The sequence below is a fragment of the Montipora foliosa genome, chromosome 3, assembly GCF_036669935.1.
Source record: "Montipora foliosa isolate CH-2021 chromosome 3, ASM3666993v2, whole genome shotgun sequence".
NCBI lineage: Eukaryota > Metazoa > Cnidaria > Anthozoa > Scleractinia > Acroporidae > Montipora > Montipora foliosa.
Genome location: NC_090871.1, coordinates 53693513 through 53706012, shown reverse-complemented (window position 1 = coordinate 53706012; position 12500 = coordinate 53693513). Strand labels below are relative to the sequence as shown.

The following is a 12500-nucleotide window of genomic DNA, read 5'->3' as shown; positions in this document are numbered from 1 at the left end:
TGGTTGAGCACCGGATTGTCTCGCGGGAGGTCGTGATCTCAACTCCGGCCGGACCAACACTTAGGGTCTTTAAATAACTGAGAAGAAAGTGCTTCCTTTGTAACTACATCTGCAAATGGTTAGACTTTCAAGTCTTCTCGGATAAGGGCGATAAGCCGGAAGTCCCGTCTCACAACCTTTCAATGTCTATAATCCTGCGCGACGTAAAAGAACCCACACCCTTGTCGCTAAGAGTAGGTTATGTAGTTCCCGGTGTTGTGGTCTGTCTTCTGTTATGTATCATGGTTGGGAGGATAGAAAAGGAGCCACAGTAATTGGCGCAAGCTGTTGTGGTGCTCTGCCAGCTTGACTGGCAAAGTCTATAAATTAAATCATAAATCAAAAATCAAAAAATCAAGTCGATCAAAAATGAATTTTACTTCAGGTTTGAAGGAATCCTTCAATTAATTCAATTTAGGGGAAAAAGTAGCCGACTTCTCTGAGCGAAGTAGCCGACGCTTTTCGTCGGCCGTCGGTGCTTATTGAAACCCCTGTGATAGGTAAAAAAACCATTGCGCAACACATTGATGTGAAGAGCGTTTGCCAAGAAGACTGAGTACAAGAACATATTAAATTATTACACCAGCAAGAGTTAACCTGTGTATTCTGTTGTTTGTCAAAATGTGCCTACTAACACTAACAGTATTTTCACTGGACACTGGATACATTTGGGTCGGGAATGGTGCAGTGTCATCTCATGACTTGCCGCCTATCCTTGTTAGTCGTGGATCACAGGTGTATGTTGTTAGACTGAGCGCCATCTACATGTAGTTTTTCCTCCCCTCAAAGATTTTGATTTGATTCTTAGGAGCTTGTAAAGTGAGCAACTGTTAAGTGTCACCGTGATCGGTAAAATGTAGATTTGCTCTTTGCAGGTGAAAAATCAACATCTTGATAGGAACATCAGTTTCCTGGTTGATGAATTAAAATGTGTAGACAGAGCCCAAGCTGAGGATAGGGTGTTTTTTGTTTCAGCAAAGGAGGTACATAAGTGTGTCAATTCAGTTTGAAGTGAATAATAATAATAATAATAATGATAATGATAATGATAATGATAATGATAATGATAATGATAATGATAATGATAATGATAATGATAATGATAATAATAATAATAATAATAATAATAATAATAATAATAGTAAATGTACATGTCAAGGCTCCTAAAAAAGTTAACTAGTAGCCCGAGTTATTTTTGCAAGAGCCCAGAATTAATTAATTAAAAGGGAGAATGAATCACCTTGTGTTAAGCTAGGTGCCCGTTCAGGCTACTCGTTCAGAAATTTGGTCGCCAGCGCTCGCAAGTAAGGCGCCCCAGGTGACCAGTTGCAGCAGCCTTGCATGTAGGAAAGGAAAGGAAAGGAACTTTATTTAAGTGTCTAGTCTTCTGGCGCTGGAGCACTAATTGGGGACACTTAAAACTAAAAGTCAAGAAAATTAATTAATGCAAATCAAATCAATTACTGGTTTTTGAGGAACAGGGGAAAACCGGAGTTCCCAGAGAAAAACCTCTCTCAACCCACTTATGATACTGACTCTGGGAATTGAACCCGGGCACATTGGCGAGTGCTTGCGAGTGCTTGCGGCGCTGTGCCATCCCTGCACACTGACTAATAATCATGATGAATTGATGATGATAGTAGAAAATATTATATGATAATGACAATAAGAATGATTAATAATGTCTTCAACCTGCCATAGCTTTTGTGCTTTTGTCAAGTGGGGAGATTAACAGGGGCTAAAAATTTAACATTTTTATTTATACTTGAGATGTGCATTTTTGTACTTCTTATCAAGGAAAAAAAAGATCTTTTAAACACTGATTTTTACTAATTTGTTTTTGTAATAGTTTGTATACATTTCATCTATTTTACAGACTTTAATGACTAGAATGCAGAAACATAAGGGGATGCCACAGGAAGGTATTACAATGTTTAGTAGTTAATTGGACTGGTAAATATGCTTTATAATGGTAATTGAACTGAGTTGAGTGCAATTTTGGTCTGAAATCATACGTGTGTTTTCAAAATTGAACGAGCGCGCACCGTGAATTCGACTTAAAATCGCAATTTTGGTTTCAGACTGAAATTGCACAACACAAAATTCAATTACCACTTTATTTCATCCACTTAGAAGTCACACAATAATTATTTAATCGCTAAAATACAGGATTTTAATCAGTACCAAATGAGTATTTTGTTGATCCAGTTGAGAACAGAAGTTGCAAAATTCGCCACACAATGGATTTCTTGGTCTTTCCTTTTCCTGGAATTTGATTGGTTACCTTAAACAAGCCTTGAGATCTGATTGATTGTTTTGTTTTAGTGGTCCTTCATCATTGGTTGCGATTTAGACCAAAAATGATTGGGATAATTTTGTAGCCTGCGTGCACTCTGTGCAGATGGCGAATTTGAGCTTCAACGCTATAAGTACTTAAAGCGATAAAGTTCAAATTCGCCATCTGCACGCAGGCTATAATTTTGGGATTAAATTGCATTGCTGAGAGCCAATCAGATTGCAAGGATTTCCAGTGATTTCTAAGTGGATGTAATAAGGAGGTATAGATGTATGCTGCTCCCAATAATTATTTAATTTATGGTCAAGGGATCTATCTATCATGCGCGAATGAGTTAACAATGCTTCGCCAGGAATCTCTATTAGCCATCAGATTTGGAAGGTCATTTATATTTTGATTGATGTCCTGTGCTACAACTATGGTCAAGGGATTGCAATCATAAACTGTTCATTTTGCTATGGAAAGAGGTTACTACAAAATGTACACCCTGTTAGGGATCTTATGTAATCTGTAGGTGTGTTTAAAATTATTTTTTTAGAAGCTACATGTATGCAATTGGAATTTGCTTGGATCCTCAAATCAGCTACAAATTTAAAGTATTCTTTAAATTTTCATATTATTTTAATAAACTGTGTCTTTACTTAGCTGAATCACAGACAATTATGTCATGTATGTACTATACATTCAAAAGGGAATTTTGTATGTAATATACAGGTATAATTTAGTTTAACACCATAGATCTTTTCTCAGGTGGCGCCATACATGTTGAAGGCTTCCAAGCCAGGCAGCTGGAGTTTGAAAACTTTGAAATAAAATTTGAGGTAATGGGTCTGTCGGAAATGTTCAGGCTAATATACTGGCTTTTGCTAAATATGTGACTTTTGCTTCCGTTGTGCTACTTTGCATCAGTGCTACAGTACAGTGTTAATACTTTACAAGGCATTGGTAACTGTACGATAGGTGACCATAATTTGAGAATTAAGACAGGAAAATTTAATTGTTTACAAAAAGTTAATTGGAAGTCAAAATATCAGTTATCCCTGTTGTTTTAAGGCCCCCATTTATTTTTTTTTGGACTTTTTGAGGTTTAAGCCAGTGATGTCCAGTTCAGCAGACTTGCCTGTTGTCCTACTTGGCAAACAAGGCAGTGCCATGAACAACTTTGTCCTTTTCATGATTATGTGCAGCGTGTAAAAATGAAACTGTTTCTTTGTAACGAAATAATTTAGCTTTTTGGATCTAAAATTTATGGGGTAAACACGAAGACATGCTATAAAAGGCGTGGTGCCTTAGGGACATGCAAATAAGTTATCAATCAACTGTACGCAACCGAGAGCTTTGTGATAAGTTGTTCAATAAAAGAGCCCCTTATGGCAATGTGTCCGTAATATGTCACAAAATGTTATCTGTTGTTCTTTTTTTTACTCCCCAGTCCCTTTTTTTCGCGCTAGAAATATCTTTTCTGGCTTCCGTCTCTGCGTTGCTATTTGTTGATCACCATCTTGGATATTTAACCAGTCGTACTTGAATGAATTCGAACAAAAACAGTGCGTGAAGTGCCCCCTTTTATAGTACGTCTTCTTGTTTAAGGTTTTAACCATGTATTCCAAACTTTGTATGTAGCTATAAGTGAAGCTCTCCATTTCAGGGTTATGAGTGACTGAAAATAATATTGTTGCATGCCAGCAGCACACAAAAGGAGAAACCCTTGGAACCCCTATCCATGAACAACATATTTATTGAAATCCCTTCTCACTTAGGATCCCCGAAATGCAGAGTAATTGGACGGTAGCCTCGCAGCTCCTACAAGGTCTCACCTGATTGGAGACCACCCTTGAGGTTTAACAAAAGAACAAATAACAGAAACAATGGCCCTTTTGTTTTAGGCCTAGGGTAACAGAAACAATGGCCCTTTTGTTTTAGGCTTAGGGTCCATTGTTTCTGTTATTTGTTCTTTTGTTAAACCTCAAGGGTGGTCTCCAATCAGGTGAGACCTTGTAAGAGCTGCGAGGTAATTGGAACCAACTTCTGCCAAAATGACGATAGAGCATTTTTGCTGCTAGAGGAGTCAACATTGCAAATTAATTTTAAAGTTTTCATGGGAGGGCAGTGACTTTGGTCACTGGGATAGCTATGGTACATTAATCTTGGTCCATTATTTTTAGGAATGTATTTCTAAGTCAGCTATACAGACCAAATTTGAATCTCATGCTGTTAGTGGACTGAAAATTGCTAACACGGTGAAGGAGATTATGGAGCAGATTGTTGGCTGTGCATTCCAGCAAAGGTCAGTAAATGTTTCAGTGCTTCATGCATTACACATGCGCACTTAGGTCCAGAAATGCAGGTAATTGAATGCATGCCCAAATTTGTTATGCAACATGAAGTGTCTCGTTAAATCCAAGCATTTGCTACCTGTTTCCACCCAAAAAGGTTAAGTGTTCGTGTTTGGTAAATTCCAATTTACTTTTTGCTCTCTCGAATATTTAATTCAAACCTTAAGTTTTAAAATTAAATGTTTGAATTGCCGAATTGGGTGTTTGAGTTTCGAATTGAAAGTTTGAATAACATGTTTGAATTTTGATCCTAAAAACGCGCCATAGACGTCAGTACACGAACGTCACACTAAATGAAGGTCAAGCTTAATAAGGTCTTATTAACGAACGTCACGCTTGAATAAAACCGAATGCTGAACTTCAAAAACGGCTGTCAAGGTTGAATGAAACGAATATTGATTTGAAAAATGAATGTCATATAGTAGAATAAAAGGAGTGTTACAGTTGAAAAACGAAGGTCATTTGTAAAGACGAGTAACAGAATGAATTTTGATGAGAAAAGCGTGCCATGTTACCCGCACCTTATTTGTTGGAAATGGTAGCAAAGGCTTAGACTTATAGGGATACATTGTGTTGGATGTAATTCTAATTAGGATCATTTCTGGACGTAAATGGACTCGCGGTGTTGTTTAAGTTGGGAAGAAGAGGAAGGGGACACTTTGTGACGCTTATTAACGCAGCATGCACGCAATTACCCTTTTTACCACAATTGCTTGTAATCTCGCAATCTGATTGGCTAATTTGCCGTTGTCGATGAGAGTCTAAACAACGCTGTATGCGTCATGCTGGCGTCATTTTGTCACGCAATGTAATAGCCAATCAGGAACGCCCATTTTGGGAAATAAGCCAATCATATTGCGAGAAAGTTATAGACAACGCTTGCTCTTTCTTTGAGTCATGATTTTGGTCACGCTCCGAAACAAAAAAATAGCTGCGCCTCGTGAGTCCACAACATTTTGACCACTGTGATGACGAATATCGTTGTCGATAAGAGTACAGACAACGCTGAACCACTTTCGATTTGTTAATTTTACTTCAGATAACTCCATTTTGTATTAAAGGCAAAAGAGAGAAGTCTCCGACTGTATCTGGCCAACTTAACCCGCGTTAAAAGCAGCACATTTCATGCGGTTACATGTACAAGGCCACCAACAACCATTCCCTAGTTTGTGAGGTTTATCACCATCTTTCTGCAGGTCTCGTCTTGAGAAAGCCAAGAAAGAACAAGAGGATAGACTGGAATATGTAAAGGAACAGCTAGAGCTCTGCAGTCATGATGCCAAAAGGCGGATCAAAGAAATCACATCTAAAGTTGAAGGACAGGTGAATGATGGCTCCAACTTCCTTCTGTTTTGTGTTGGAGGGTTTTTACAATGGCACACTTTAAATGTTAGAATCGACATACAGGGGTGTAGGCTCATAGTTTCGGTATTGTTACCTGCTGCTATGCCCCCCCCCCCCCCTCCATGTAGTATGCATCCCTGAGTCAATTGCAGTGGGTGGCTTGGGGGAGGGGGGTGCATACCACATTAATTTCTTTGGTGGAGTGGATGAGGTACGAAAGACAATGTGGAGTGAGTGAGTGTCTAAGACATTGTAGAAAGAGCGTCTAAGGAATCAGCATGGTGATAGAGCTTGGTGTTGAGGCATTGATTGACTCTTAGGTTAGATTAGGAGAATGAACTTTTAGACCACGGAAAACCGTTATCATTTAAGGGATATTATTTTGATATAACACCAAATTCTCATGACTAGGCAACAAAGAAATATATGGCACCAATTAGGAGAATGAACTTTTAGATCACGGGAGTGAAAGTGTTTAACCAGGGATGGTTAGGGGCTGGTTTTCTGTAGCAACTAAAGCATAAGGACAAGCAACTCTCGCAGACCCATCAACCAGGCTGTTGTTGGTTAGTGTCTGTCTTAACACAACGTCGTGATACATCAAAATGCTACTTACATGTAGCTTGCAGTATGGTTTTGTTTGGGTTGGTAAACCAGATTGGATTCATCCAGGTTACGGTCTTCCTGCTCCAACTGCTCCTACTGCAAAAGGAGCTTGGGAATTTTAAGATCCACGACGCGGTCGTCAACGAGAACGCTATAAAACAAGAATATGATTGGTTAAAAGAGGAAAAATAATCGTGCTGCACGTGCGGCACGCATTTTAGCGCGCGTTACTCTGCACAAAAACGACGTGAAAGAACGAATTTTCAGGTTTTGACTACAACGCGAACGTACAAATTAGAATTTTCATTCCCTATTTTTGCTTTGAAACCGCTCATACCAATTTATTTTTGGGATACGTCGCCCACACTGCACGACGAGAACGAGATGGACTAATCGTGGAGTAAAGTAAGTGAGTATCATTATTTACCCTCGGACTTTAAGAATAGGTAGTAGCTAATATCTCCGAGCATTGAACAGAACGACTTTAAGAATCCCAACTGGCCGGAGGCAAACCAGTAGGCTATTTACAAGTGCAGCCAACAAATTGAATCAGGGACTACTCGGAACAAATTCTTCTAGTGGTCAGAACATGTCTTGAGCCCGGGATCTCCGGATCTCAAGGCAAGCGCCCTAACCACTGGGCTGCACTGCCTCCGAATAAAATGCATTTGAAAGTGAAGCAGAAAAAAAAACTTACGATGTGGAAAAGTTATTTTCATCGACCTCGCCGTCGTATATCTTGAGGTCCCTACTGTCACACTAGAAACTGGTTGCACAGTCACACCAGGAGCTGTTTACAATCCAATAAGAGACTTCCCTGAGGGCATCAAGCGTTGTCCTTGGGGACTACACTGCCAACGACGACAAAGACAGCTACATGTGTAAAGATGTCATAATACAGTGTACTTGTGGATGCAGATCTTAAGGATTTTCATTCTTGTGCGTTTTCGTTTAGGTGACCGACGCCATGACTGAAGAGATTGGCCGTTTAGGATTACTTGTTAACGAGTTCGACCATCCATTTCATCCTCATCCTGGCTTCCTTAAAACTTATAAAAAGGTATTTCCCGCCTCATCTTCTTTTGTCAGTGCCTGCGTAGGATCAGTTTGTTTTATGTAACTTGGAAACGCCTCTAGTTCGCGACCTCAGAACAGAGAAACGGCCCGAGTATAGGCTGTAGTCTCTTGTTGGCTGGCTTCAAGTAAGAATAGACCATTTAGGGTGCGTTCGATTGACCCTATTCCGGAATAAGAATACGTAGATTGATGATTTAAAACGGTGGGTCTGGCGTTTTGAAGCAAGAAGGATAATAAAGATATGTTTAAAATAGCAATTTAGCAGGTGTTTGACAATTTTAATGCGAATCTCTGCAACAACAAAGGATTTCTAAGTTCTATTCCATGTATTCCTATTTCGGAATACGGTCAATCAAACTCATCCTTACTGTTCTGTGCTCAGTTACCAGGCCTTTGAATAAAAGCGAGGCTGGAGTTGACCTTGCTTTGATACAAACCTCGCTGCTTTTCTTATGTAAATAGAAACTCGTTAGCATTACAACAACATGATATACATAAGAAAAGCAATGAACTTTATATCAAAGCAAGGTCAACTCCAGCCTCGCTTTTATTCAAAGGCCTGGTAGGTGAGCACAGAACTGTAAAATGGTCTATTGTCCCGCTCCGCTGATAGCATCAAAATTGTCGAAACGGTGAATTCTCACTGTCAAAATGAATGAGATGGAAATTGTTGACCTCGGTACGTAGATGAAATGGAGAGATGATATACTTTCAATGGTGACTCGGGTTTACTCAGAAAAAATCTGAGTGTTTGGTTGCAGGAGTCGAACCGAGCTATTCGGAGAGTTGTGGTTGCTAAGCAGTTCTACTAAATTCCCAGATCCCAATGCCATTTTTATCGTTTTAAGTTTAATTTTAATGTGTCGAAGTTTCTCTATTCACTAATGTATTTTTGTTTTTGTTTTTTCCCCAAGGAGCTGTACAGTCACCTGGAGAGAGGATTGGGGAGGAACATGACCGCTCGTTGCTCCAGTTCTCAGACTCAAGTTATCAGTGAAGCTCAGAGAGATATGGCGGGTGGGTAATCTAGCTGCTTCGGCAAACACAATCGGAAATAGTGAATTCTTATCCTTGAGGAAATAATTATTCCGGAAGCAGGGCTGGTTGCTGCAGTGGTGAGAGTCTTCTACCGAGGTGGTCCGGGATCGATTCCCGTATTAAACGCAACATTTGCGGGTTGTTCTTGGCGGCGCTGAATCTCCACTTTATTTCGGTTATTCCCTCTCAGAGTTGAGCTTACGCTTGTTGATAGTGATTCTCCACTTTATTTCGGTTATGCCCTCTCATCACAAAGCAACATTCTGGTTTAGTTTGATCTTCTTCTAGTTGATTTGTAGTCTCCCCATTTGAATCGTGAAGAACGTCTGAATCTACAGTTTCCCAATTTATTGATTTATTAATTCATCGCTCGGGAACGAGCGAACTTGTGATAATGTTAAATGATAATAAACTTTCTTCAAGTGTCAAGTGTATTTGGCGCGGAGGCACAGATTGGGGACACTGCGTAGAAATCACAGAAAATCAACTCATGATATTTGACAATTATTCCATGAGCGCACGTTGGATATGAGATTGTAAATAGCCGACGAGGCGTGGAACATCGAGTTGGCTATAACCATTCTCATATCCAACAAGCGCGAATGGAATACTGAATTGTTTTATTAAATTCCTTAAACTCCAAAAGTTTGGAAGTACGAAATACGAGCGAAAAATAGGGAGAAAATAAAAAAAAACCAGGTGAAGATGCGATGTTGTGTAATACCTGGTGGTCAGAAAGATGCTCCAATTACGATGTGCCTTTAGCCAGGCCCGGCAGACCACAACCCCGAAAACACTGTGTCCCAATAGTGTGTAGGTTCATTTATCTACCACAGAGTTTATGAACAAGGGCTGTGAGACGTGGACTGCAGTTTAAGTGGCCTTATCTGAGAAGTCACTAAAAAGGCAGCACTTTCTCCTTAAAAATTGTTAGCCCGACCCAGGCTCGAAATCCCGATCTCCCGCACTGTAGTCTGACTCAACCATGCAGTCGGTGCCATGTGTTTCTTCTCATTTAGCTCGTACTCTTCCCATTTTTGTAGACCGCCTGCGAAGTCTCCTTCCTCCTGAAGCACCTGAGATTTGTCTTGAACCTGCTGCTTCAGCGTGAGTATATCATCCACAAATCACTTAGAATTGGGTATGTGTTTTTCAAGTTAGAAGGAGGTACTTCTTCATCATCAGGCGATAAGACCAACAAGAGCGTAGCCAAACAAATACCAGACTTAACTATTAGAGGGTAATTTGTGAAGTGCTAGTTTTCTACCCATATAAACCAAAAGAGCGTTAGCCCTACTAATGGAAATGGGCCCACACAAGGACAGAGAAAAACTCTGACGATGGTGGGAATTGAACCCACGACCTTCGGGTGAAATCACAGCTGCTCTACCGACTGAGCTACGAGGTCAAACAGGAGCAGGCCGTAAGAACTGACGATGTTAAAGTCACGGCAATGAACATGTACAAGTACAAGGAAGGATTACGTTTTTGTTGTTGCAAACGTTGGCCGTGTAGCACTTACGTGTAGTTCTATGACTGCCAATGAACCAGGTAAAATGGTTGTGCGGACGCGTGATGTAATGGCCACAAAATCACAGCTGCTCTACCGACTGAGCTACAAGGTCAGACGGGAGCAGGTCGTGGGAATTTAAGATGTCAATGTCACGGCAATGAATATATACAAATACAAGCAAGGGTTACGTTTTTGCAAACGTTGGCCGTGTAGCACTTATATTTCAACTGACTTAACTATTAGAGGATAATGTGTGAAGTGCTAGTTTTCTACCCATATAAACCATGTAAGCGTTAGCCCTACTAACGGAAATGGGCCCACACAAGGACAGAGCAAAACAGCCAAGTTTGTCTGCTCAAAACCATGGAGAGTTTTCGTTTCAATCGACTATTTTTTGCAAAGTCAAGGAGACTGGAGTGAACCAAATAAAAAAAGAAAACGTAGGTTTGATAGAACGAGACTGTCTTTCCTCAATGACTTGATTTCGGCCTTATAGTTTCTTACGTTGTTACTTACTTGCCGTAACGACAGTCCACGCAATAGCAACCGTTTATTAGTAGATGTGTTTAGCAAATTCGTATACTTGATTTACGCCATTTGAATACTAGATACGAATAATCCGCTTCGATGAGTCATGTGTCTTATATTTTATTTGCCTGTTGTCAAGATAAGACGAGCCATATGACACTCATAATCCGTTTGGGACAAACATGGGCAAACACGCCTACCTAGTTGAATTGTTCGTCAACAATGTTGCTTCCGAGATTGCACGTGGCTAAGGTTACTAAGTGGCACGCTAAAATACGAGTGAAGTCATTAGTTGAAAAGAAACTTTGGTGCTGCGTCGGTGGGTGGGGAGTCAAACACGAAATATCTGGTTTTATTACAGCCATTTAGAAATCACTGGTGATCCTTGCAATCTGATTGGCTCTCAGCAGTGCGATTTATTCCCAAATCGCACCATTTTTTGCTCTAAATCGAACCATTTCCCCAACAAATCTCAATGGAACACTAAAACTAAACAGTCAGTCAGATTTCAAGGCTTGTTTAAGGTAACTAATCAAATTGCAAGAAAGTGAAAGACATGTATACCTTCTTATTACATCCACTTAGAAATCACTGGAGATCTTTGCAATCTGATTGGCTCTCAGCAATGCGATTTAATCCCAAATCACACTAATTTTTGCTCTATATCGCAACCAATGATGAAGGAACACTAAAACAAAACAACCAATCAGATTTCAAGGCTTGTTTATGGTAACCAATTAAATTGCATGAAAAGGAAAGACCAAGAAATCCATTGTGTGACCAATTTTTCAACTTTTGTTCCCAACTGGGTCATTAAAATATTGGTACTGACTAAAATCCTGGGGCCGGTTGCTCGAAGCCTGGTTAGCGCTAACTGTTGGTTAAGAGGTATCAAAACCTATAGGTTTCCGTGGTATTTAACGCTGATTAGCGCTAACCATGCTTCGAGCAACCCAGGCCTGTATTTTAGCGATTAAATGATTATTTTCCAACTAGTTGATAACCTTTAAGGTAAATTAACCACCGGAAGAAAGATGTGTGAGGTGGCGATTTGACCACGAGCCCTTCGTCAAAGCTTTAGGCCTTCGCTCTAACGAAGGGCTAGCACACGAAGCGTCAGCCCAGAAGTCTTTCTTGGGATGGTTATTTTACCTTTAACAACTGGTTTGATAACACTAAACAGACGTGCAAAAATGCTAGTCCAAGTTTGTGCCAAACACATAATCTCTAGAATATGCCCACTTACTTTAGGTGATTAATTTTGTCCCTGAATCATTTCAGCCTTGATTTCCAAGCAAGTTACAAGTTGGACGTACCAAGTTTATGTATCGACTTTGAGGGAGATATAGAATTTCACTTTAGTCTTGGATGGCAGGCTATTTTAAGGAAGTTCTTAGCACCACACAATGCAAGTCTAGCCATTGCTTTGGGAGCCAATGTGAGAGCTTGAATGTAGGCGTTTTAAACAATTATTTTACGAATTGCATCTGGATATGAAATGGTAGATAAGCGACAGAACGCGTAGCGCCGTATCGGGTGTCGGCTTCGCTCAGAAACGGAACAACCGAGCGGGGGATTGGGGAGGCGGAGATCTGGTCCTTGGCTGCGAAAGCATTCACCCAGGTTTTATTGTCTGGGCGTCAAATTTGGGTGCGTTTGTTAGTTCTCTACTTTGCCTGAAAGGGTTTTTTCATGATGTTCCAAAAAAAAAAATTGATTCGAT

General features: G+C 40.2%; 1 protein-coding gene across 1 annotated transcript in view; it reads left to right on the top strand.

The window, feature by feature from the left end:
* Positions 1-12500, top strand: part of LOC137997702 (mitofusin-2-like) — a 31684-nt gene that overhangs the window by 8922 nt on the left and 10262 nt on the right. Inside the window, exons 7-15 of the mRNA XM_068843902.1 lie at positions 915-1022; positions 1916-1961; positions 3086-3156; positions 4501-4622; positions 5868-5994; positions 7577-7681; positions 8613-8715; positions 9780-9843; positions 12059-12215. Coding sequence (XP_068700003.1) covers positions 915-1022; positions 1916-1961; positions 3086-3156; positions 4501-4622; positions 5868-5994; positions 7577-7681; positions 8613-8715; positions 9780-9843; positions 12059-12215 — 903 coding nt within the window. The remainder of the gene's footprint in view (positions 1-914; positions 1023-1915; positions 1962-3085; positions 3157-4500; positions 4623-5867; positions 5995-7576; positions 7682-8612; positions 8716-9779; positions 9844-12058; positions 12216-12500) is intronic.